The 27301-nt window shown below is 44.7% G+C and overlaps 1 protein-coding gene across 13 annotated transcripts in view; it reads left to right on the top strand.

Moving 5' to 3' along the window:
• Positions 1-27301, top strand: part of fbrsl1 (fibrosin-like 1) — a 294241-nt gene that overhangs the window by 184203 nt on the left and 82737 nt on the right. For 8 of the 13 annotated variants that reach the window (XM_034870770.1, XM_034870778.1, XM_034870771.1 and 5 more), the window contains 2 exons: positions 5617-5646; positions 18297-18326. The exons of 1 other annotated variant lie outside the window; for it this stretch is intronic. In XM_034870770.1, coding sequence (XP_034726661.1) covers positions 5617-5646; positions 18297-18326 — 60 coding nt within the window. The remainder of the gene's footprint in view (positions 1-5616; positions 5647-18296; positions 18327-27301) is intronic. 4 more of the 13 variants (XM_034870772.1, XM_034870776.1, XM_034870773.1 and 1 more) reach the window with 2 other exon arrangements.

The following is a 27301-nucleotide window of genomic DNA, read 5'->3' as shown; positions in this document are numbered from 1 at the left end:
ATTTTCAATGCTCACATCGCCTCTGATTGGACCTGCTACAACAACAACTCTATGTGCAGTCTCTACACCTAATTGATTGGGAGAAAAAAATTATCTCTGACTGTGATGAATTTTATAGATGGGAAAGATGCTGGCCCGCTAGAAAAAACATGAACAAAAGAGAATTTATTCTCTCTCAGGGGCTTGCAGAGGAAAATATGGATTATATCATTATATGGCTGTTTGTATTGAGATTGTTAAAGATGAATCTAATTTTAATTTGGCTAATGCGAGCAACACTATCAGCCATTGACCAAGGGTGTCTTATGACTGACTTGATTCACTGAACTCAACAGTGGTGTGCTTTTACTCTGCAGTTTCACTCACCAAGTGCAGAGACAGGGTAATTTTAAAAAGCTCCTGCTCTCGCTGTTTAGTTCATGAACTTCAGCGCCCCACCTCCTTCCTCCCTTCAGCTCCTGGAAGCACTACTATATTAATGTCTCCCAGAGAGCGTCAAGCAAGTCTGCTGCTTCTGTTTACAGGCTATTCAATCACTCTAAGTGCTAGTGGCAGACTGATTTTTTTTTTGGAAACACATTTGCCACAATCCCCCCTGGCTCCTTACATGCACGGTATTTATCCTATGAAAATTTGGCACTATCTGACTTGCCTATTTTACTAGCCTTGTCCTAGAGTTGGGACTGGTAAAACAAGCAATATATGCACTGCAGTCAACACTGAACATAAAAATATCTCCGAACACTGTGCGATTTACACTCTGTCATAGGGAAGTGGTTACTTTTATAACACCATCGCACTGGAGAAGACATCACACAGCTTACACGTTGTCTTTTTTTTCTTTTCTTTTTTTTCTTCTTTGTGACAAATGCAGAAACGTGTGTACTTTGAGCAACAATCTAGATGTAACAAAGGTGGCTGCTTTTTAGCCCATTTAGCATACGTAGCTGCTGGAAATACTGCAGTGTTCCACCTCATATCCCATATTTTGCGCGTGCGTAGAATGTGTGCGTGTGGGGGGGTGTATGCGCTAGTGACCTCAAACCTGGCGACAGCCCCTGCTAACAGCTGGTTTTCTGCCAGTTTTTCTGCAAGGCTATGAGAAAATTAGCTGAGCTGTGCAGCAGCGTGTAGCGCCCTAATATAGCATTAGGCAGGGTGACCAGGCTCGCTCAAGATTGATGACTGTTGTCTAGCATGAGGTCCTTGTTCACAGGGCTATAGGTCACAGGTCACATTCATGAACTGAAATACACACAGCCCTTTTTCACACCACAGTTTGTTTATCCCTATGCTATGTGGGTTATTGTAAGGCGATACTTAAAACTGTAATTTTACATCTACAGCGTCTGTCACTGTCGTGTCATGAGCTAGAATGTCAGTCAGTGAACTGTGGGACCCATGTTATAAACAATATGCAGGGGATGGAGTGTCAGCATGTCTTCAATCAGCTCTGCTCTGTCTTCATCTCTTTCAGGGTTTTGCTCTTTTCTCTTCTCCCTCTGACCTGTCTATATTTACCCAGCATCCCCCTCTGTAATGATGAGCATTCGTTCATCAGCCTATGTTTAAACTGCAGACTAGATTAACTCGGCTAAAGACTTAATGCACATGCACAGCCAACCCCATGCTCTGTTTGCCGTTTCCAGGCCGCGGATCGACGTGCAGCTCTGTTAGGCTTGTTCTCTGTCTCTCTGGACTCCCTGGGCCTCCCCCTCCCTCGTCCTCATTTTGCCTGAATTAATTGAGTTCTCATTTTTGTGAGAAAGCTCACAGGAGGGCTGTGTGAGGAGAGAGACTAGAGTAGTAGAAAGTGCGAAAGAGAGAGTGAGATCAGTGGGAGAAGCCTAGAGGGCATAGCTCTCCCAGAGGTAGGCAGTCTGCAGTTTCCTAGGGGACGCTGAGGCCCCTCTGCAGTGACTTATATCTTTATCCTCTCACCAGTCACCCTTCGGCATTTCAGGGAAGACCCATATGCTGGTGGTCAGGGTCGGGCAGATGTGCTGCTTCACCCCCTCCATCCCAGGAGAGGCTGCCACCTAATTTTAAGCTCTTTGTGTCTGTAAAGCTCTAAAGTGGAAACGCCTAAACTGTGTCTGTTAAAATAATAGGACTGGTTGCATTACTTCAAAAAAAGACAGACAAATTCACATAAAGCACCACGTTTCTTCTAGTTTCTCTATGAAACTAACAAGCAAGCTCTGCAACAACCAAGCTAGGTAACACAAGCACAGTTTAATTAAGTTTTAACATTTTGGAAAGCCCCATGCAGAGCTAACACAGCTCTCATTGTGCACGGTGGGGTGTGACATGTGATGCTTCCACAAACTAAATGCTAACCAAAGCGCTAAATATGTGTCCAAGGACGAGGTAGTGATATTGCTTTGGAAAGGGCCCTCAGGCAGGACAATGATATCGGGAGATGATGGTGGAGACTTCAACAGATGACGAGTCCGATGGTTTCAGGTTTACTGCACCATTTATTCAAACCGTGAAAAAACTTGCATGACACGGACAAGTATCTTTCTTCTTGTCCGCACACATCTCAGTCTGTCTATTTCTGTGGGACAGTGTTACCTTCAAACTACTCCTTACATGTCAGATACTTCTAATAGATTCCCACATTCCAATCTATTTATTTCTGTGGGCCAGGGTTACCTTCAAACTAACCCTTATGTGGAAGATGAAATATATTTGATAACCTGCATGCTTAAATATTCCACCTATCGGACATGATATTGTAGTTTTGCCTTAGTTGAACCCATAACAAATATTAAATATTAGAAAAAGCAGGCATGATGTGCTGCCACAGACGCTACCTTGACCTGAACCCTTTCAATTATTAACCATTACAACTTCTCCCCTTGCAATATTCATGCACGGGCAGATCACTCCTTCAGATGGCTTAGGTTGCTGTAAGTCGAGACAAACACTTGCAGAGTTGTAACAGCCAATCAGTCGCCTCTATTCCTGAATGTCAGTGCCTTAGCACTCAATAATTCAAAACCTTGGCGGTAATGAGCTCCTCGTAGGCCCTGTCCCCAAGGAGCCTCCCCACGGTGCCGCCACTGTAATGTAGTTATATCTCATGTCAGCTTTCAAATCAATTACATTTCTATCTGATGGCTGTAATGTAATTGCGCCTGATTGAGTTTTTGGCACACCAGCCAAGTGTGTGATTCACAAACTCAAGCCAGTCAAAACAGGAAGCTGTATCAGATGAAACTATATTTTATCCTGATTGAGGCTGCTTGCATGATAAGCACAACTGTAATTATGATGATAATAACAATAGCAATCTGTGTTTTCTCAGCTTTGTTTTTCTTGCCGCCCCCCCCCCCCCCACATTGCTCTCCAAATGAAATTTTGCCCCAAGGACTACGAACAACATTTGCTTTATTCAAGATGCAAAGGCTGATTTGATTGTTTGTAGCATGTGCAATTTAGTAGATTAAATGTAAACTATAATGTCTTTGTTAGAATGTGTCTGGTTTTTCAGCTAGTTTTAGTGCAGAAGACTTTTTTGCTGCAGGACTACACTTTGAGTCATAGTGATCTTTATGTCTTGATGTTGGACATAAAGTGTGCCACTGTCCCTTGGTACAACGCCTAGAAACAACAAGCTAACCTCTCACTGACAGCTGAGGTCAGAACAATTTTTCAACAGTTTCGCAACTATCAGAGCAGAATGTTATTGACACCAGATTGGTTAAATCAATAGATGGGTGGAAAGACAGAGGGACGGAGGGTTGGATGGAAGGATGAAGGGGTAGACGAATGCCCACGTGACTGGATGGACAAATGGAAAATACGGATAGATAGATGGATCAACAGAATGCATGCCTGGATGGACAGAGGGAATACTCTAATGGAGTGGTATTGAGATGGATGAGGGGGAGGATGCTGTGGTTAGGTGCATCAGCAACTAAATAGGGATGAATTGTGGCTGCTGTCAGCAGACTAAGTATAACAGACATAGTAAAGCAGCCTGGCTCATCCATAATCAGCAGACAGAGATTGTCTTCATGCCAGGAGAGAACTTCTTTGGAAATAAAGCACTGAGAGCATCCACCAATCCGTCTTCCTATCCTCTCTTCATCATCCCTTTTCTTTTTATATCCTCTTACTCTTGGTGTTCTTGCCCTTTAAATCTCTTTTCTTGTACTATTCTTTCCTTCATTTCTCTTGGTAAGATCTTGCGTCTCTCTCTCTCTCTCTCTTTCTCTCTCCGACACTGTCTTTTGTGTTAACAGCCTTCCATTTTTTTTTGCAGTGAAAGAGCCACTGGGTGCACATCTACAATCTTGCCTTTCATTTCATGGCTTCTGGAAATGGATGTTTTACTGCCTTCATTAAGGCATGCAGCAGTCAGCACCGTGTTTTCCCTCTGAAGTTTAGCTCCATGAACCTCGCCATTAGAGGACATTATGGCCCCAGATTTCAGGGCACAGTGGAACACTGTATAATTTGATTAGTGTTATTAATCAAGTGGAATACCGCTCCTTTTACCCCACATCTCCCTCCCTCCTCCTCCTCCTTCTCCTCCTCCTTTTTTGCCATATCAATTCTGCTTTCAAACCCCATCAGATGTTCCCTTCCCTCTTCCTCCTCCCCTTATCCATGCACTTCTCCATCTCATGCACTACAACACACATGTAAAGTGTTGTCAAAGTGACAAAGGACCTTACATCTTCCCTTTTAAAAACAATGATTTACCACTTGTTTTTTTCTCCCCCTTTATAACTGCCCACCCCTCTCCAACACATGCACCCCCTCTCTTAGCCCAGGACATAAATCAATTGAGATGAAAGTGCCATAATTGTGCTTGCTGGGAGGGATTTGAGCAAAATTGCGCTATGAATTTTTTAAAGGGAATTTTTACTAGCTGTTCAACGAGACTTGGGAGGCGAAGGAAGGTGAGGCCATGAGGATTTATGGGCCTGGATTCTTCATTACTGAAGTAATTTTCCTGCAAATGATAGTGCAGCACCCTGGAGGGGGGAGCGCTGCCCGCCTGGGAGAGTACAAACCTGCTTAATCTCTCGTGGAGAGAGAGCAGCTCAGAGCGCTAATATCATCTGTGAGGGACCGAGGCTCCATTTGTTCACATCTAAACTGCAGCTAGTGTATTTGTGATTCATAGTAATTGATTGCTCAGATTCCTTACAAGAGTGGCTATACGAGTTGATTTCAGAATGAAGGATAGTTCTTTTAGAACTGCTAGGAAGAATTCTCCAGAGCTTGTCTTTATAATGCTTAATAACAATGTTTTCACAGCAAAGTGTTCAGTATGATTTACAAAGGTTGATAGGTACCCTACAGTAACTAAAGGATTAACCGGGCAGGACATTACATAGTCTATTAAAAAGTGAAGATGGACGTGAGAAATAACAAGGAATGTAAAATAATATCTGATCTTTTTTCTCTTTCTGTCACCCCGTTATGTATTTGTAGTGTGTATATCCTTGCTGATTTAGCGTTGCTTTACAAAGATGTCCTGTTGTTTCTTCAGCAAGGGGTCTCCACCTTCTTCTCTACCTTTTGGTCTTTCTTCCCTCCTCATTTTTCAACCTTCCTCAGTCCAATATGGCTGACGTTCTGTCTCCATCTCTTTAGGTGCAGCCAGCAGCAGTGGCCCTCCTCAAGGTTAGTGCGTCCACGATGCCAGGTCTCATTCTTTATCCTGCCTGCCGTCCACTCAATTTTACAGCTCAGTAGCTTGAGAAGCAGAAGGGGTAAATCTGCTGCAAGAAGGAGAGAGAAAGAGAGAGAGAGAGAGAGAGAGAGGGAGACAGAGAGAAAGAGGGGAGCAGGAGGAAGCGAGAACCAAAATTATTGTGCACTCTATCGCAGATTGAAGTGGATCTCATTCCAGGCACACTAACAACTCAAGACAATTAGTCACTTCTCACTAGGCCAGACCTGAGGCTCACTTGAGGGCCAAAAAGAGGCAGGGAGTAGTGGGCCTACAAGCATGGCTAAGCACTGCAGTTCCAGGAGCGACTCAGTGGAGGAGAGAGGCAACTTAGAGATGAAATAGCTCCGAGTTCTGCTGAAATGGCTCCTTAGGGTTGTTTTTTGCCACACTAAGATAGAAATAGGAGTCTGTAAGTGATAGAGAGCCTTACAAAATACTTGTTTTAATGCACACCTGTTAATGCAGCAAAATGTCTATATAATATTATATATATATAATATATTTTTACTATATTTAGGAAAATAACATTTTCCTAAATATATTTATATTTGGCTAACAATTCCCTAAATAATGTGTCACACAGTGTTTTTATTTCACATTCTTCAAAATAAACGGAGAAGGCAATGTCAGTTCCGTTCCATCCATTAGGCGGTCCAAGGTAGTTTGTGGCCAAAGATGAGGCCTGAAGCTTCAGCCACCACATGCTCCTGAAGTGAAGCGTGACTAAGGTGGGTGGTGCGTGGAAGATCATGGAGTGGAAAGAGAGAAAACTTTGTGCCGGGCCCTCTGCGGTGACGCAGCGTAACCAATTGAGGTGAAGGGGATGAATGAGGCTATTCACTGGGGCTAATGAAAGAGTTCCTGCTGGGCCTTGAATGAGGGTGGGCCCATCTGCACCACATAGGCGTGCATAAACCAGTGACCTCGAAAATTACCCAGGAAGCACTTTGGGACAGTCACCCCAGCAACAGGCTGGGGTTCACATAGTAACCAGGCGCTTTAATCAGTGCCTGGCAGCTTCTTAAACAGAGCAACGTTTTTCTCTGCATTGAAAGAACTCTGTGTGAAATCAACTTCGAAGGACCCCCCTCCACACACAACACACACACACACACAGTTTGTTTTTAAGGGGGGAGCTGCCAATGATTGTCCCATGTGAAAACGTCCAGAAGCTCTCACCATGTTTGAGAGGTGTGAGATGCTGCCCTCAGGACTTTTCCTCTCAAGACACAAAGACCTGTTTGTCTTCGCTACTAATGCACACATGCCTGTGTATGCACTATTGGTTAATTAGGTTCAGGGCATTAATAGTGACAGGTACAGGAGGCTGGGACATAGATCCAATTACAAAGATTCCAGATAAGGAATGATTCCTTCAGTACCCCTGGGGACTGGACATTAAGTATCTTAACTAACCAGCATCTTCAAGGCTCTGGTTCATTGGATTTCATCTGTGTTTTTTGTCTTGTTTAATATATTCAGTCTTGATGAGCCAGAGGCATGCAGGTCATTGAAGTTCCATTCCCATCTTCGTTCCCTCACGGAACTTTTGACAGCGTGAAATGACAATCCGCCCCTGCACGCATCCCCCACGTCAAAAAGTAATGAGATTGTGCTGCTGGAAATATCACTACAAAGCATCAGGCCTGCACTCGGGTCTGACTGCACCTTCAAACAGCGCTGCCTGCCAGCTCGCCTGCCTCGCCTGCCTGCTGAAAAAGGAGCGAACAAAAACAATCAGAATCAGAGACAGAGAAACGGCAAGGGAAGCTCCCCGCGCTGAGACAAACGAGCACGCCAGGGCCTTTCATCCTGAGAGTGATTAGCCATCCGAAACGTTTTAAAACCCAGCTTTGAGTGTGTTCCTCAAACGAAAGAGTTCCATTGAGGAGTGGTGGTGAGATGTTTCTCGCTGGGAAGCGCCAGTGATCTAGTCTCTAATTGTGGCGTCGCTGACAAGGCTGGTGTGGCTGGGAGCTTTTTAAGCGGGGCTTTTTGCTACGCTCTTGTTCCCTTCCTGTCAGATCCACCACCAAAGGCACCAGGGAACAAAAAGACCCGTCAGATTCTGTTCTTACATCCATCTGCCTATTGCTTTGTGCATAAACACAGGCCTAATTTAACACACTAATATGCCCTGTTGCTGGTCTAATGTGACCAAAACTACTACTAAAAAGCGCTGTAAAATGCGTTGTTTGGTTGCGCACATGTAATATTATCTAACGTGGTTTTCAGTCTGTGTAATTGCTGTCTTTACTTCTTTCACGTTCTTTCATATTTCATTGATCGAAGTCTCACATTGGCAGTGGTGTTACGTCTCTACTGCTGTATAGCGGGAACAAAGTAATGTTTAAGGTCTTTGAGCAGCGTTCAGTAGAGCTGGTAGGAGCTTTCGGAATTTGTCCCTGAAAACCTCGCGGATCCTCTAATGTTCTGAAGCCAGGCTGTCGAAGGTTTGAGGAATCGAAGGATCAACGTCAATGGGTGGGAGGGAAAAAAGGGAAAGGGGTGGAGGGGTAGAGAAGAGAGGAAAGGAGTAAAACCCTACCTCATAAAAATCAGTATTATAACAACATTAATTGATGCTGCTGAGTGCCATATGTGACGCCATATGGAAACGCTGCCCCAGAGGCCTGCTATAATAGACAGCCTGCAGCGGTGCACACAACTTGGCACATTTACAAACAAGGGACGTCCCATTAATATCAGCCACGCCGACCGAGCAGAAGACAGTGGGAGAGGGTGTTGGAGTGAAGGAGGGAGGGGCGGTGGGGGAAGGGGCGAGAAAATAAAGAGAGAGAAGGGAGGTACCTCATGTTTGCCGTCTTTAGTCCTTGTGTTTTTACTATTTATCCGCTCCCCTCACACAATCAGTCCTACCAAATAAAGAGACTATTCCATGTGCGTATCAGTGTGCATTCAAAATCTCTGCTCCTCTACTCCCACGGTTCCTTAATTACAGTAATAAATGGCCCCTCCCTTCTCGGTTGATCAGACCGCCCTCTGTCCGCCCAACTGTCACTCCCACCACAGATGCCCAGTGGTCCTTTCATCACACACACACACACACACACACACACACACACACACTCACACACACTCACTTACACACACTCACTTCAGCAGGTGAGGTGATTCATGGTACCTGAACGAGCTCTGTTTAACCCCATGTGTGCCTAATCACAGGGCAGCTGTTATTTACTGCTGCTGTCCACAGTTTCTACTGCTTGGTTGCTCACAGTACCGTTCCCCCTCACATGGCATCATGTTTTTTGACACAGACTGTGTCTATGTGGGCACTGTGCAAGACTAAAAATGTCACTTAAGTTTTAAATTAAAAAAACATGTAATAATATATAAATTGGGTTTTATATTTGGCTAACTCTTCTTCAAAAATAATTTAGCTACCAACTACATGCAGCGGATGGTTATTTTCATCGCCAAATAATCTGTTGATTGTCTTCGAATTATTGGAAAAAAATGTCCACCCCGTTTCTGAATTGCAGTTTTTTGGCCAACCAACTGCCCAAAACCTATAAGATGTTCAATTAACTAAGATACAGTATACTAGGGAATTACTGGAACTGTTGGATCCTTGTAAATTACAGCGTGTGGTCTAGACCTCCTCTATCTGTGAAGTGTCTTGAGAAAACTCTTGTTATGAATTCATATTATAAATAACATGGAATTGAATTGAATATAACGAAAAAGAAAAGCAGCCCATCCTTGCAGGCTAGAAGGAAATAGAAGACATTGTGCTTGATAAATATTCCTCAATAATCAAAACTAATTGTTTCAACACTAGCGGAGTGTTAAAGCTGGCAATAATAATTACAGAAGTCATGGCGCGAGGTGGCTCAAATCAAGTTTGAACTCTTTGAAGTCAATGCTTTGATCTCCCATGATTTGATGGCACCCTGAGCCTCTGGTGAAGGTGTCATGCACATGCATGGGACCCGCGTGGCCCCGTATAGTCTGCATGTAGACGCCTCCGTTTTGCGCGCTGCTCTTCCGACTCTTTTGACGTGCCCAGGGCGGGGAGGGAGGAACACAGATCCTTACGAAACCAAGTTGTCAGCCATTCTGTTGAGTTTCATAGAATGTGAGGTGAAACAAGAAGAGCGTACAGCTGTTTCCTCCCTGACACAGAGGGAGGCAGATGAAGAGCAAAAGAGAGAAGGAGGAAGAGTGAGAGAAGGAGCGAGAGAGAGCTCTCCGCTCTGTGATGTGCGCTGATGTAGCGGCAGCTCTAGGTCAAACGCTGCCAGTGTTTTTTGTTCATCTTCGTCTCCTCTCCCCAGTGCTCCTCTAAATTATTCACAGCCTGAAGATGTGCACTGTGGCTGCCTCCTCCCTTACTCTCTCCTTCTCTCTCTCCTCTACATCGCTCTCTGTCGCTCTCCTTCTCTGTTTCCCATCCCTTCCTATGTCTCTCAAGCGACTGCTAGAGTCGGAGGCAATGAACAGAAGTTTCTCCTTCACAAGCTGGTAAATCCCCCCATCCCATCCCACATCCACTCATCTACCATCAACCACCCACCTTTCATCACTGACTCCATCTCTCACGCTCCTTTCATCCCTGCTTGTCCCCTGCTTGCCTCTCCTGGCTGCCAGACTAGAGCCAGCCGCTTCTTTCTTCAAGGGGGAGACTGCCAGCTGTTAGCATCAACTGATTGGTAGCTCCTGCATCTTTCCACCTCCCTCACTCTCTCTCAGGATGTAGGGGCCGGGCTGACAGGTTGTCTTTTCAGTATGTTTCGGTTTATTCTCTTGTCTCTCCCAACTCTTTTAATGACTTCCTGCTCATTTTATCTAGCTGCGTTGAGAGATAAACCCCAAGTGCGCACCAAATCCTCGGGCCTGTCGATGGCACTGATTAAAGATGTGCCCGTCAGTCATTTCCCCTTTAACAGACTGCCTGTCCTTTGAAGATGGAGGGAGCTGCTAGAAACCAAGGACATGGCGGGGCGAGGGCTAGGCGGTATGATGATATGCACCATAAGACGATCAGAGATTGTCATTGTGTTTATACTGAGCTCTCCATCCCTTTGTTTGTGGGTGAATAAGATTATTGGGGGGCAATGTTGCAAATCAGCGAGCAGGCAGAGGATGTACCACGATTTGTCCTGGATTTAATTTAATGGATTCTCTCGCCTGGTTGTGTTATCCATAAATTGATTTAAGTAAATATAGTTTATCATAATATAGTATAATATGTATATATTGTAATATAAAATGGAAATTACAGTGATTAAATGAGATTAAGATTGTATCCATATCGCCCACCCTAAGCTTGGGTCACAGCCGGACACACATGCAGTACCTCTGTTTCTGAATGTGTGGGCTTATAAACCGTGTGCTTTTGTAACAGATAATTATTGTCATGTTAACTAGGAAGATGCAAGTATAGAATCCTGTTTGGACAGCAGGGGCTGGAGGATGAGGTGTGCACCTCGTGGCCACCTGACCTGACAGCAGAGCGGGCAGAGCAGTTTCATCCAGTTGCAGCCGTTGCCACAGGACGCTCATTTGTAATTCTGCACCCTGCCTACAATAACGTTTGATCATTGCAGAGGGGGGACAGGAGGTACAAGGCGGGGGAAGGGAGCTGAAGCTTTCTCCCTCTCTCTTTGCTCCCCCTCCCCATACCCCCTGCCCGCCCTTTCCCAATTGCTGTCACCCAGTATGAATGCCCCCTCTGGCCCGATGACAAGTCTAGCGTGAAACGCTTGGCTGCCCCCTGAAATTAGCAGTAGAGCCCCCCGGCGGCACATGCTTCTCATGACCAGCACACAGTAGGCTGCCGCCAGATTCTTTTCATTATGGTGGCCAGCCAGCCCCCTAACTCTACCTCCTTCTGCCTCTTCCTCCATCCCCCCCCCCTCCCTCCCCCCGTTCCCCCTGTGCGCCGGCCAGAGCTCAGTAAACAGCATCTGTAGTGCTCATCACATTACTGTCATAGGGGGGAGAAGGAAGGAGGGAGCCAAGCTCTCTGTGGGTGTTGCTCTTATTTCTGTGTATCTAAGTGTCTTTGTGTGTGCATACAGTAAGTGATTTTGTGCGATAGTATATGCATGCATGTGTGTGTACACGTTTTTGTGTGTTGGCTTGACAGGATTAGTGAGAGAGAGAAAGAGATAGTAGAAGCAGTACAGAGAGTGAGAAAGCGCCAGAGAGGGGGGGAATAGCATTACAGAGCGATGCCTGGAGGCTCAATCTGTTCCTCACTGAGCTACATCAGTGTTAGAGACGGCAGCTCGGGCCGCGGGGAAGCCTCCACTCGCTCCATCAAACTGTCAGCCAGCCAGCGGAGCTGCACAGGGAGACTCTCAGCTGCCCCTGGGGCCAGTTCAAGTCAACATCCCATTTCCTTGCCTCCCCGCCTAATTTCTCCTACGCCCCGACTTAAATTTCCAATGCCCTGTGTCTGCCGCTGCAGCTCAGCAGCACCGGGCCTGGGGCCGCGTCAAAACACTGGGAGGTGCTGAGGGGTATGTGTGGGTTCACCTCTGATGGCAAGATAGCGAGCTAGTTACAGCCACACGGTCAGCAGAGACAAGAAGGAGCCGAAGGAAACCTTATGAAAGACGAGGTGAGAAGAAAAATCATAAATCAGTGTGGTTGGTTTTTTTTCTCATTCTCTCGTAGCTACGTCCCCATTTTTCTGCCACGACTATATTCATAACACAGTTGTGTACTCCCTGTCCCTTCAGGTTTCTGGCAGTTTTCTTCTCTCTCTCTGAGCTGAAGAAATGCTCCCTGTACCCTCATACATCTGCCATTACTGTCTGTTCCCCCCTCTCCAACTACTCCAAGGATCACTCCTGCAGCCCAGTCGGCTCTGTCGCTCCCCCAGCGAGTGCTGAAAGCAAAGGTTGAGCGATTTCTTGTTGGAAAGGACAAGGCCGTCTTTTAATTTCGTCAAGAAAGGGGACAGCTCTTCAAGTTTACCGCCACCTCTATCACCATCAATCTGTCCGTGCACCCCTCCCCCTCCTCCTCCCCGGCCTCACCACCTACTTTGCATGGAAGTGAAACGGAGAGCTTCCAGGTCTCCGTGCTGTTTACATGGACTCTGGGTAATGTTAAAGTCTGCTGAGTTTGGCCCCGGTCAGGACCATATCTTTCCTCACCCCGGCTTGATTTACATGGCCCCCGCTGATTCTTCCCTTAAGTGTGTGAGCTCTGAACCAGAGGCCTCTGTGTGTGTCTGGCTAATGCAAAGAGCATTTCTCTGAGCTTGTCTTCTTCAATCCCCTTCCACTCTCATTCTCCCTCTGTCCTCTTTCAATGGGCCTCTGTGAAAGGAGCTTTTGCTGGAGCCGTCTCTCTGTTTGCGCAGCCAACTCCAAGGTCCCGAGCTCAAATATGGTTTTACGTGAGAGCCTGTCTTGGCTTCTTCTGCTGGTCGATATTATTTCTAGCCGGCAGTTTTTTCTCCCAATCTCATTCCCTCTGGAGCCTTCATCTTCACTAGGATCAATACTTTCCTAATCCAGAGCTCCTAGGCTGACCCAGGGTAATCAGCTGACTTCCCATGCTGCCTGCTGGGGGGTTAGGGGTCAAATGGCTGTATAGATTTGATCCTGTGATCAAATCACTTTGCTAGGTGGTGCTTTCAGATACAGCTTGTCGGGTCAAGAGCAATCACTAGATCTTCTTTATCTATGGTTGAGTTAAATGCAGTGGTGCTAGTAGGCCTTTTAAAGCACAATATCAATACACTGCTCAGGATCCACAAGCAGTTTTTAAAATAAGATGCACTGTAGCCATGTAACTTTAACCTTATCTGAGTCATAGTTCTTTCTTTTATGACTATTCTGATGTCATTATACACAAACACACACAACATAAGAGCATGCACCAAAACATCTTGTTAAAATAATATGAAAGTTGAGTTCAAGTAAGGCCTTCACCCTTCGCCATGAGGCCAAAGAGACCTTCAGATATCCCGCTGATGCTTTAGGCCTGGCAGGAGGTCCCCCAGTGGACCCGAGGCTCTGTTTTCACGCCCCATCAGAGGGGCCACGGCGCCTACATCCCCACACCTCATCCCAGCATCCGCAGGAGGGAAATTGCGGGAGGAAATTGGTGTTGTTCCACCAGTATCCGACACTGCTTTGGTCCTCGACTATCTAAATGGACCATTACCCCCTCAGTGTGCTCTCGCTCTAGGAGATCTGGGTTTGTCAGTACATTCTCCCATACAATCAGGAGTATCTCAGTGAAAGTCCCCAGGGAGATGTCTTCTAAATTGAAGCCCTTCTCTTGTCAGCATCAAGATGTCTACATTTGCATTGTCACCAACAAGCGTCTAACAGCTGCTGCTGTCTCCCTGTTCAATCACAGTCTGTGTGGCCCTTCTTTCATTTTCAAATGCTGCATCAATTTGTCTTGCCTTATCAGCAAAACATTAATTTCTTCTTCTCACTTATCAAGATTTTAATTTAGGTTTAAACCAAATGTAAATATGTTTAGGAATCAAGATGTAGCCACATCCCGAACTGATCAATTCAGTGTTAAAGTCATTGCATCATTGTTTTGGAGAACACATTGAAACGTGTTGAAGGCAGTTGTTTGTATGTTATCTAACATACTCACAACACAGGCTGGTGGCGACATGTCAAGATTTAAAATTATAATGTCCAAGCACAGACACTATGCTCTTATCTTTTCTCTTCATGCATTATATTTATTATTTTACTCTTTTTGAGTAGGAACCGACAGTGACAGTTAAATGCCGGCAGCTCAGTCAACTTGTTTTGCCTATTGTTTTTTCTGGATTTCTTGCAGCAAGTACAGGGTTGCGATCAGTATTCAGGCAGACAGTCTTTGACGCCATGCCAACATTAGCTTCGCCAGGCAACTTCCTCCTCTGTTCCTCTCTCTATCTCTGAGGCAGAAATCATGGCAGACTGTCCTCCGAGTGTGACAAGTAGAACTGTGTGATTAATTTGGCCAGTCGATTTAATGTGCTCCGGGATGCACAACGCTTATTGTCTTCCCCCTGCACGTCTATCGGAATCTGCCAGAGAAAATGTCCAGGAAAATCGAGACATCCATCCCTCCCTTCCTCCCTCTCTTGCTGTTCTTCCCCACTTGCTCCTCTTTCCTCAGCCCTGCCTCATTTTAGGGCTCAGCTACACGGTTGTCCTGGGGGCCAGCCCAGGTCGAGGCCTGGCTCCATTCAGGGCTGCTGGCGGAATAAATCTCCTGTCTCTGAAGTGTTGAAAGCTGTGTAAATGTCAAACGCATCCGTGTGATGTGCTGGCTGAGGGGAGGGAGGGTTGGAGAGAAGGTGGGATGCTGGGAGGGAGGGCTGTGGATGAGCTATGCGCTGGAGCTGAAGTCCCTTGTTACCCTTCGTAGCAGGCGGCTGCCAGGTGCAGATGTTGCTGCTTGCACCGTACCTCTGAAGAGCAAGCCAGTTGGTTTTATTTTTTATTTTTTTGTTTCTGAGGTTTGTGAACATCTATGAGAGACACAAACCACCAGGGGCTTGGCTCCTGTCAGGCAGCTTAGTGAGCTGCATATCTCTCCGTTTTTAACAATGTCCCCTCTGACCACCAGACGTGCTGTTATGGGAGTTTTCAGTTTGGGGTTGTGGCTTTTTATTTTCACCATTTGGTTTTCTTGTATAGGCTTTCTAAAAATATTGTACGCAGTGTAGATATTAAAAATAGGGAGCTGAATGACGTGGTCCTCTTCTCCAACCCACGCACTCACAAACAGGAGCCAATCTTTTACTTTCATAGGTCTATTGTATTGTTTTCTTTGACTCGACCGAGTGTAATAGCCCAACAGGGCAATTACATGAAATACTGACAAAAACTGCTCTAATATTACCTCAATCTGTCCATCCCCTCATCTCTATAGCATCACCCCCCTGCCTGTTCTTACTGTTGTTTTGCTCCCCCTTTCCACCTGCTTCTCTGTCTCCTGCTGTGCTTGTGTCTCTCTCAGTCTGAGCCCTAGCTAGTGTAGTCCTCTTTACGCTCTGCTGCAGCGCATGCTTCTTGTAAAAGGATAAGCACCATGCTGTGCTCCTTTTGATATTATTTTTCCTCCTCGCCAGCTCCAGCCTTCTGAGGCCTCATCTCTAGTGTCATGGCTACTGGTGCAACAACAAGGCCGAGCATGCACCCAGCGAATAGACCCAGCCAGTTTTTCATCTCCCATCACCTAGGGTTTAAACTCGTCCCCGGTGTTAGAGAAGAACACCGCTGTGAGGTGGAAGTCATCTGTTCAGCTGCATGCGAAGAATACACCGGTGTCCTGGGGGTAGGGCCAAGTTGGAGATTGGCATCAATTTTTCCTTTTTATTGTAATTTGTAAATGGAGCAAGATGGAGGGAAACATTGTTTAGAATGCGAATCCTGCGAGCAACTAGGCGGTTATTATAGGTTGTGATGTGCCCCTAACAAGCAGTATAGAAATGGCTGACAATTAATCTGTCCAGAATCCAGAGTCTGAATGGTGAATTGATTGACAAGACGCCTAAGCCACTTTCTCTTCGCACTGCCCTGCACTCTGTAATAATGAAGGTCTTTAGACAAGCAGAAGCCCAGAAATTAGGGTTTGCAAACATTCCCCAAGAGAAAAGAGGACATAGAAATGTGGCCCAATATTTAACATTTTCAATTCCCAGTATGTGTGGGAAGTTTTCTCATTTTATTCAAAGTGGTCATAACCTATTTTTTTGAGCAAATTATCAAGATAGTTTTATGAATATGTAACAAAGAAAGACATTAGCATATTTTTGTATTGCATTTATTCTATTTTCTCTGATTTATATAACCCTCCTTTTAACCATATTTGCAAAAGCACAATGCAATTGTCAGGCCATTCTTGTATTTTCTCAGGGTCAATTTGGTCGTTATTGTGAGGCACCGTTTCTTTGCTTTCACAAGTATCATTTTACTGTATTTATCCTCCAACAGGTGCACGTTCTTGCTCTATATGTTGTGTAGGAATGCTTCAGCGTGAACAACAGGAGCTCGGGCATTTCTTGACGTTGTTACTCTGCAGATAGAGATGCGAACACAACAATGAACCCTCCCAAGGGGTTGAGCCACAGTGTTTTTCACTTAAAGCTTTCTGCCAGCAAGGACTCCTGCTGTGTCCTTTGTCTTTGCAGAGATAAATCACGGGGCATGGGAGAACCACCCCCCCCCTTTCCACTTTCCTCTCCTGAGAGATCTTGGCCACTGAGCCCTTGCCCTGATTACTCTCGTTACTTAATTATACATTTGGACCCACCGCACTCTCAACAAAGGGCCGCTGTGCTTCCATTGACCCAGCTCCCTCCTCATTGTGCCCGGCTCTGAAAGGGAGTCAAACAAAATAAAGAGGCTCCACTTAAATATGTTGCCACAGGGACTTAATTGACAGATTGAAGGCGTTTTTTTCAGTGGGGGCCCTCTCCCTCTCTATGTGGCTCTGCTCCACATGCATCCGGCTGTGAGGTCCAGTGGGCCTGGCCTGCAGCGCGACCGCTCTTGTTTCCACAACTTCACTGTCTACGGTCTTGGGGGAGAGAGTTACCGGCCAAGAGCATTTAGCGACAAATAAATGTGAGAAACGAAAGCAAGGACCATGTTACAGTATTACAACAGACGGGGCCATTTGTGTGTGTGTGGGTGTGGATATATATATATATATATATATATATATATATATATATATATATATATATATATATATAAGGAACAAAACATCAAGCAGGCATGATTATTTTCTTATAATACGTTCTTCTTGCTTACAATTCTCAATATTAGAATTTAATTATGTTTTACTCAAAAGATGTTTCTGCCTGGGAACATGTCCCGAATGAAAGGCTGTGGCACTTGGTGTCTGCAGCATTCTCCTCATCTGTTATCAGTAACAAGGAGCTTTTTTCCCTTGTTCTTGTTGTTTTGAAGGCTGCACCTCTTCTCAAGATATTTGAGCCTGATCACTTTGAATTTGAATGAAGCGTTGAAGAAAAACCCATTTCACTTTTGGGCTGAAAAGAAGGTGATTTGGCCTTTGGCCGTACTAGAACAGGCATATTTCAGAGTACAACCCCTCTTGTTATTTAGTTCCTTTATCCCTGTGGACGTCTGACATAACAATTAAAGACTGGTGTGACACTAATTAGGTTTGAAATACCACACTTAATAGGCAATATATTTGAATATCCAGGGATCCTAAGCTCTCTGTGTCCTTCAGATACTATCTACTATATATTAAAGCACTCTTAAAAGGCTAAATTAGGGCTAAACTAGATGCAGCTGAATGCAAAGTCATTGAACAGGCCCTTCATAATAGAACCCAGTGTATTATTCGCTTTTCATCTTTTGTAAATTTACAGCATTGAATTTGCAACAAAAACACCAGAATGGCTTTCTGTGAAGCTGTGCTGCTGTTGAAACATGAAAAACTCTCTGAGACTACCGCACTCTCCTTTCCCTCTTCATCCTCTGCCGTCTGCACTGAAAGCTGTCAGTGAATAAGAGGTTGCACACAAAAATAACATCTGCACTGATTATGGGCTACTGGGGGGGAGCCGAATGAATAATTCCTTATATTTCCTGTGTCTGTCTCCTTTCTGTTACAGTGTGACAGCGAGAGTGACATTGACGACAAGGTAAGACTGCTTTTTCCTGTTTATTCACCCGCCACATGAAGTGGCTTAGAGTTGTGAATAACAAATTTGAGCTCTCAGCTAAAGAAGGGAACCAGTCAAAGTGTGTTGTTGGCAAGAGAAGATGAGGGGTAAAAGACACTCTGCCAGGCCCAACACTGTTGATCATTTGCATCTTGCAGAGCAAGACAAAGACGAATAAAGATGCAGGATAGGAAGAAGCAGATTTCTTCATGTTAGTTTCCTGTTATGAATATCCTAAATATGCCTTTTAGCGTAGATCATAGTTTATGCTACCTACTGTACAGTACGCTTTGGTATTCTTTAATAAAGTAGATAGTGATATCATAGCTCCACTTTGTGCTGTGTACATAATCATTTTTACTTCAACATTTGACAACAACAACTTATGTGCAATGCACAAATGAATTAGCGTTTTTTTCTTGCAAATATTGGAAAGAATTTGGAAACAGTAAGAATTGTTAAGAGGTAAACAAAGGTGTCTCTGTTCCTTAACATAATCAAAGATGACATCCATAAATGAAAGCTGCTTGCTTTCACATTTTGGCTTGTGTGGAGTAATTGTGAATCCTCTAATGAGACAGTGAGTCTTTGAGGTTACCATTGCTTTAAACGTTTAGTACTCAGAGTGGCTAAATGTGAATTTAATCTTCATTTTCCTTTTTAAAAGTCTCAAATGTAATCATGGAGAGCCAAGGCTGGGGCCCACATTATCAGCAACTTGGTGTGCCTGAAAATAATTGCATATTATTTTGGCAGCGATGTCATCAAGTTTTAACCATTTGACAATTTGACAGATGTAGTCTATCAGTTTCACTTCTGTGTATTTTGTTTATCCAGCCTGGGAGGGGGTTGTCTGATGGCAGCCACCTGGTTACAAGATGAAACGCCTTTGGGGAACCTCACGCATTCTAATTCCTCCACAGTTTAGCAATTACTCCCTGGTAAATGAATGAGATAGCATGCCTAATCTCCTGTAAGCTTAGCTCCCAGTTCTGTGGAAATGTCTGCTGCTCTCCCTATAAATAATACATTGATAGTAGGCCCAATTTGCATTAACTGTAGCCTGGCAAGTCAATAGGCTTTTATCTCTTCATTGAAGCAAGAAGGAACCGAGGGCGCTAGCTAGTTGACACGACAGAGAGACGTAGCAGACCTGTCAGTCTCCATACGGCTCCCTAGAATCACTGTGGGGGGGCAGAGAGGGAAGTAAAATAGGAGGGAAGCTCTGACTGTTTCCTTTTCAGGGTTTTGTTTTCCTTCCTGCTCTACCAGTTACTCGAGACTTGGAACAGTTCTATGTGGTGTCACACGTTTTGACATTTAATATATAAAAGTTTGATACTACGGTGCAAAACGACACTCCTATCAGAAAGAGAAGAGAAAGAAAACAAGCCTTGCTGAGGCGGTTTTATAGGAACTCAGTGTTGCTATGCTGCTGGTTAGCTGTCAGCCGCTGTCTCTTTAGAAAAAGGCTCCATATTTGGCGTTTGGCACCAGCGATGTGAGCCAGTTTATGTGGACTTGGAGACAGTTCAAGACATAGTGGACTATTAGACAGTGCTGCCAAGCTTTCAGCATTCTGATTGTTGAATTGTATTCCAGTTACTACACAGTCCACTGTCAAGAGCCAAACTGCAGCTTCGCCTGTTCCGCCTTTACTTGTCATTGGTATGGCATGAAGTGGTATTTCAGCCTGCCGACCATTACTGGTGCACAAAAGATCGATTGCTGAATGCAATCAATGTCGTCTGTGACATCTGTCACATTTACAAGTTACTACACTCTAAGAAACGTACTCGCTGGACTGCATGTGAAAGCATCAAACACGATACTTAACCCATTAATGGGAATCTAATCGGCAGGAATGAGCAATACTGCAAATGTAAACTTATAATCGTTGGCAAGAAAGATGTTCAGTGATCATGGCTTTAATGTGTGAAACTCTTGATTCTCACTCCTAGATCCTTTTCTTGCTTTCTTGTGTCTCATCAAGCCTTCGTCTCACTTCTTAGTTTTCATTCTCACTTCTAAAGTTCTAACTTTTGGTGTCAAATCATTTTTTGACGGGGAGGGTTGACTTGTTGCTTAAAGGTACCTTGTCAAATGTATTTCATGACTTGGTGGTAATGTCTGAAGTTCTCCCATGGACTCTGTAACTTGGTTGCCATGGTTACCTTGTTTCAAGCCGTTCTAGCGTGGTATGGAAAGCCTGCAGGAAGACTGGGCTCCATTTGGGCCAGTTCTCATTAATGTTACTCTACTTGGCTAACAGCTATTCAATGAGAGCCTGGTTATCAGCATCCTTTACACAGCTCAGGAATAGGAATGAGCTCCGGCAACATAGAACACACTCACACACACACACACACACACATATATATGGACCCAACACATTTCAAAAAACGTAAGTAAAAGCGGTTCTGTGTGGCAGGGTACCTTTAAAGGAGGGGTACACATGTTTCCTATCTCATCTTAAACCAATACTGACATGCCCATGTGTACATTAAACCATTACCAGAACCATAAAACTCTATCAAGCTAATGTTTTTTAATAAAACACATGTAAACCCATCCTTTGAAGGCAACTTAAGGATTAACATGACATGTCTGTAACACATCTCAAACTTTCACACACATTTCATACCTTGAAACTCCTTTTAAACTACATTGTGTTATGTTAACTAAGACCAAACCTTTCATTACAATGAGTAATAAGAACATGCGTCAGTCCCAACATAGTAACCCATCAACATATGCGCACGCCCTATTTAAAAGCTTAATATCTTTAAGATATTGTATAGTGTTCTGACGATGCCAGAGTTCCATTCTCAGGAGCAGAGGCATTGAACAAAGAAAAGCTTTCGTATGTGGCCAACAGGAAATGAATGAGAGCATAATTCAGCATGAAACAGGTTTCACTGTTATGGAATCTTTGAAAATACACCGTTGATGTACTGTGCGTATGTGTATTTGCCAAGAGTGCAAGAAGAAAAGAACATCTGGATTAAGGCTACAGCCGCGCTGACCTTTTCATTTCTCAGAAACGCATATTATCATAATCAAGTTGATGAGAGTTGCGAATCATCCGTAGCAAATTGCAGAGGAAAGAAGAAGACTGGGCGGGGGGGGGGTGAGTACTTTGACAGGCCATCACAAAAAGCAGCTATAAAAAAATGTGATGGTGTAAAAATTGGGTTCCATGAGGAGAAAGACAAACACTGTCATTTGTAATTGCCTGCACTCAGGATAACTCGACAGCGATAATTTTCTGCAACGTTTTGCTGAAACAGGTGCCAGCTCCTCCCGTATCTTTCCAACGAAAACAAAGACTCCTTTCACATCAGATTACCAGCCACCTGAACACCCACATTGTCAGGATTTTACAGATTAACTTAATTAGAATATTGCTTCCAGGTGTGCCCCCGGGGCGCAATCAGTTACACTGTATTTGAATAAAACTGACGAGTCAGTTTAGATTGCTGCACCTTGTGAAGCTCACTTTTAGCAAAGCAGTACTCGAGAGTGCAAGCAGTGATGGGTTTCCTAGAACGTGTCAGACTTGAATTCTTCTGAGATTGCCAGGTCACCCCCAGTTCAGCGCGAGGCTGCTGTGAGGGGGGGGGAGGGTCTTTATGTAGATTGGCCCAGCCTCGAAGAAACATGCAATCACAATCTGGCTGATGTTTTCTCATCACCGGCATTTCTTCTCAGAAGGCCCGTCATCTGATGGCCGAGATTACATGATGTTTGACAATCAGAAGTAGTCAGTGGACGTTTTAAACAGCCCTGACCTTGAATTGCCTCCCTTATGTCTGCACCCTGGGGGGAAAACCCACATAATTAAGGTCTCCTCATGGAGAATTAACAGTCTTTACTGTTATTGGGCATAGCCATGCTTAATCAGATGCTCATAAAGGAGCTAACCACATGTTGGGTAAATCGCTTGGCGATGCAGGGACTAAAGTGGATTCAAGTCTGTTTGAGGCCTTGCTATGGAACTGGGGACGTCATTCTTCCTTTATTCTTGATCCAAATACTTTGAGCCACTTAATGTCTCCTGTGTGACTGATTAAAATGCACTTACATGCTCCGGAGCATGTGTTAGCTGTTGAGTGCTTCACAAAAAAAAGTGTTGAATGAATGGTTGTGTTTGTGTAACGGTGACATCTGTGATGACAAGATGTCACGAGGACAATGTGTGGTATCAATTTGAATGAGATGTGTTATTCAGTCTACATCCTCATTAGGGTTTGCTTGATAATTGTGAGGAAAAGTTTCAACAGCTTCTTCTTTTTGGTTTAATACTATTTTATTGCGGTAACACACTTCCAGTCTGGGACCATGGCTACATCGGTTGGTTTTAACTTGCTTCGTTTTGTTTCAAGAGAACTTGTTACGACTTTTCCCACATTTTCAACACATATCTCAATCAATGTCACCACGTTACGTCAACACCACGTCTGTTGAAAACCAGTTCCCACCCCTCCCTGCTTCACCTGTAATCTACCAGCCAGCCAATCCTGTCGCCCTCTGACATGTCTGCGCTACTCCAAGTCAAGACGGTCATTTTCTTTCATTGGAGAGGCAGAGAATGAAATAGAGCGGGATTTATCCCTTCCCCGTTAGTTCATGCACTCTCCTGAAGTGTCATCCTATCTCCATTAGGCTCCACTTTTCCATCCTCACTGGCTCCTCCAATTTCCTCTGTATTCGTTCTCCTGTACAAATAATGCAGTAGCTGTCCGTCTGTGTGCGAACCGTTAGCTCGTATTCTCGGCAGCCCTTAACACAGCGGCCTTGTGTCAGTTGCGTTACCGCCGCCAACGCCTCATCACCATAGCCACAGCGGAGGACACCCAGGTCGGCTAATTCTATTTGGTCCTATTTGCCGAGCAGTCACTCAGCAGAAAGTGTATCTGTCTCCGGGGGAGTCTCCAAGGACCATTACCACATCCTGTCTATGAGCTCTTTCATGGCTCCGTTGTACTCATCTGCCCGGGCAGCACACAGGCTCTGATTGACACATTAATTCCTTCTCCACCCCCTTATCTTCCTGCTGTGTGCAGAATGAATGCCATATCACTGCGTCAGAGCGTCTCTACTGGCTTATCAGTAATGGCTCGTCAGCTAGTGGTATCCTCCCAGCTGATATATTGGTGGGGGGGGGCAACGAAGTTAGCAGTGCACCCGCAACCGAAGGCATTTCAAACATATCCGTTAACACCACCGCTACCCTCACCTCTTTATTTTTTCTTAGACCCCCCCCCCCCTCGCCACTGTTGTATTTATCTCTCTTGTATTTACTGCCTGCTCTCTATCTGTCATTAGCTGTGTTGTCAGTTATTTTCCTCTTCCCCTCTGTCGCCATCTTGGGAAAGCAATAGTAATATATATTCATGTAGGTATGTTACAACCTCCTACATACCCCTCCCCAACCCCCGCTGCTTTGCAAGATCCCGATTGGTCTCCGAGAGTCATCTTATTCAATAACAAACAGGCCACCCACCAGGCCGCTGACAACCTTAACGTTTTTTTACGAACGGGGGAAAATGGACCGGCTTAATGTTTTGACACAAGTGATCATCCGTCCTCATCTCTTTAATGAAATTAGATTAAGTGCACCTGGGAAAGAGCTGAGAAAGCAGAATGCCTCGCCACCTCCTTTAATCTAAAAGCAATTTGCCAGTAATATTCCTTCCCCCCCAGCTTGGGATTCGCCGGCCCTGATTCAAAATGGAGGAGGAACGAGATGAGACCAGAGCTGACTGGTTGCGTTCAGCTCCCCACGGGCACTGTGAAATTAGAACTGACACCGGCAACACAGGCCTTAATATGGAGATGTCATTTTTCTCGTCTTGCTTTTGTCTTTCTCTCTCCCTCCCTCCCTTACTCTCCCTCCTTTTTCTCTTACTCAGTTCCTTCCTCTATTCACTACGGTTTTCACTTTGTGACTAAGCCTAAAAGAGAAACAATACAGAAAACTTGAGAGATCAGGCATCTCTTCCCCCCCACCCCCACCCCTAATTTCAGTAAAGCCTCCGGTAGATATAAGGTTCATATTAGAGTTATGTCATAAACCATTTAGTTGATGACTTCTAGCTTTTTAGATTGGCCAGAAATAAAAGACATTTCATGATGCATCACATCAAGCTATTACAATGAAACTGGAAACATTTCTCACTTTAATTTATATTGAGCGGTTTGCAACATGCTCTCTAATCTGGTCAGCTCTGAATCATGTGCTCTCTGCAGCATAATGTTTTTTTCTTCTCTTTTCGTGGTTGTCTGGAGATACATCTGTTCTGCATTAAGTGCACACGTATGCGGTGATCAGGGAGCCCATTTGGATTTGTCTCTGAAGTGAAGGAGGACGCCTTTAGTCTTAGCAGGATGTGATGTGTGTTTGTGTACAAGCTTGAAGGGAAGTGAGTGTAAGGGCACGGTCAGCAGTGAAACCCAAAGCCCCAGTGCATGTTGGGAGGAAAAGGCGTGATGACAGAAAAAAAAAAGCTTCTGCAGGGCCAGCCAGCAGACACAGTCAACTGACATCAGCAAAGACCGCTTGTCACTAGGAATGCGTGTCATACTGCAACGCGGGGACAGTCAACATGGCCGTGGCGTCATTGATGTGGCACCCAATAGCCCGGCTCGTCCACATTCTTTCTTAAAGGTTAGCCCTGATGTTGGCACTGCAGATGAAAATAGAAAGGTTGAGGCAAGAAAAAAACCACGCCAACCACTCGGAGCAGGGGAGGTGTGAAAGCCTAACATGGCTTCAAGACTGTAATCTTCTTTCACTTGCCGCCCGCTCTCAGGAAAGCTGTTTGTGTTGGCAGGGAGTGTTAATAGAACAAATAGCCGTCTTTCTGTTCTGTTAAAATCATAACACGCACACTGTCCTCTGTCTTTGGAAAGACCAGCGCTCTGTTTCACCACTCAGCCACGTTCAACAGCTTGTGATCATTGTTATTGAGGGACTTTTTCATTGCCTCGATGAACACCATGTGTAGGTATGTGTTTTTCCCCTCCACCTCAACCAGATCCCTTTTTAGTGGTGGTTTCGCTGAAAAAGAAAAACAATTTTTCCCACCTGAGAGCCCCGGTTCTCTAATAGGACGGCGGGGCAAAGGCTCGATTGCACAATTTTCTGCTAGAGATCTCGTCAGTTCAATGACACAGCGATAGCGAAAGCGTGACATGCCATATCAAAAAACACAAGTATTACACTCACTGTGGAGCCACATTACGGCTGACTCATACATATCTGTAGATCATTGTTAGAACAGCGGAAAAGAATTGCACAAGTATGTTTGGCTAACACATCCCATTCACATTTGTTTTGTTTAAAACAGCATGTATCAATAATTCCAACATGAATGTGAAATAAGATTACTGTGTAATGTTAAGAGGGCCGCAGCTTTTAGTGTCTGCATAACGTCATCTGCCTTTTATAATAATTAGATTGGAAAAACATAACATCAAACATAAAACCTGCTCAACCTAATTAACCTGAAGTCCCTTTATGCGTAATATGTTTTGAATGATGCACTCTTACAGCAAGTAAAGCACAACCCATAGCCGTGGGAGGGATAATCTCAATGCCGTTAAACAGGCAGCTAAACTGACTCTGCCGTCAGTATGTGTCCACTGTGCTCTGGCAAAGCATTCATTGTTTTTCAAGTGGCCGGTGTTTGAATAACAACCCAAGCACTATATACATTTTTCCACATGAGTAATAAAAGTAAAATTGAGTCCATATTGGGTGCAGATGTTCTGTGGAAAGATAAAAAAGACACAAATGTTTTTGTGTACGTGGATGTAAGATTTGAGTGTTTCTGATCGTGCATAAACATAATGTCTAAGTGGGTTTTTATTCAATAAACATGGTTGGGCTGTAATTACTTACACATTTCTTCTGGCTGGAAATGCAAGACAGACTTTGTGTGCGCTTCGAGCTGGCGCACCAAGACTCGTGTCTGTCCCAGCCTTGGCTCGTCTGCACAAGACTTCCTAATGCAAGAAGACTTGCTTTTCCTCCACAACAAATGGCATATGCAATCAGGGATAAATATAGAATTCCCTGTTGTTATTAGGAATCAGTGCCATCGGGGATAATGTTTCCCTAAAGAAGCGTTGCTTCCCCTTAGTCCAGGAATACATCAGTAAATGGAGCTTAGCTCCACTGTGGCTGCGAAAAGAATGTTTAGAGAGCCTCAATTCCCTTCTCAGACAAAGAGGCCAGTCAGCGTAGTAGGACGCTAGACATACTTTTTGTAGAACCTTTATCAGGAAAATAAACACACATTTATCATGAAGTCACTGGTCATTGTTATTTCTTGAGGCTCTGTATTCTGTCTCCATTTACCAAATATTTCCTACTGAAGCCAACGTTCACAGCCTTTATGGGAAGGATCATCTGCAGCCCTCATAATGGTGATGATGGACAGTAAAGGAAGTGAGCCCTGAGTCTGTCCCACCCACTGAGAGAAACATATTCCGTCTTTCTTTTGCTAACCACTTGAGCATCTCCAAGTCAATCTAAACACAGATGCCTGTGGATGGGCTGGCGACTGCCAGACCTCAAGCCCTGTAGGCCCTCACGTCACTCGGGCTCTGGAGAGAACTTTCCGTGGGCGAACGTGTATGTGATGTGGAAAGCCGAGAACCCCAGAGAGCACGCCGAGATCAGGCCCAAACACACAAACATACACATAGGGGCCAGCTGCTTTCAATTTAGCCAGAAACCCGAGCCTCTGCCGTTCCTTATGCACAACACCAGCCTGCTTTGATCTGCGCCAGACAGGGGAATAGGTACAGGGCTTGAAAGATTACAGGGAAAAAAAAATAATTATTGTATCAAAGGGAGCTCCATAAAAGTTAACAGGGGGACTTTTAGGCTCTGGGGGCAGTGGGAAGCAGGTATTAACGATGGCTGTCACTCATGTTCATTTAGC

The sequence above is a fragment of the Etheostoma cragini genome, chromosome 5 (assembly GCF_013103735.1).
Source record: "Etheostoma cragini isolate CJK2018 chromosome 5, CSU_Ecrag_1.0, whole genome shotgun sequence".
NCBI classification, from domain to species: domain Eukaryota; kingdom Metazoa; phylum Chordata; class Actinopteri; order Perciformes; family Percidae; genus Etheostoma; species Etheostoma cragini.
Note: the sequence above shows the minus strand (reverse complement) of the source record. Positions and strands in the feature narration are given on the sequence as shown.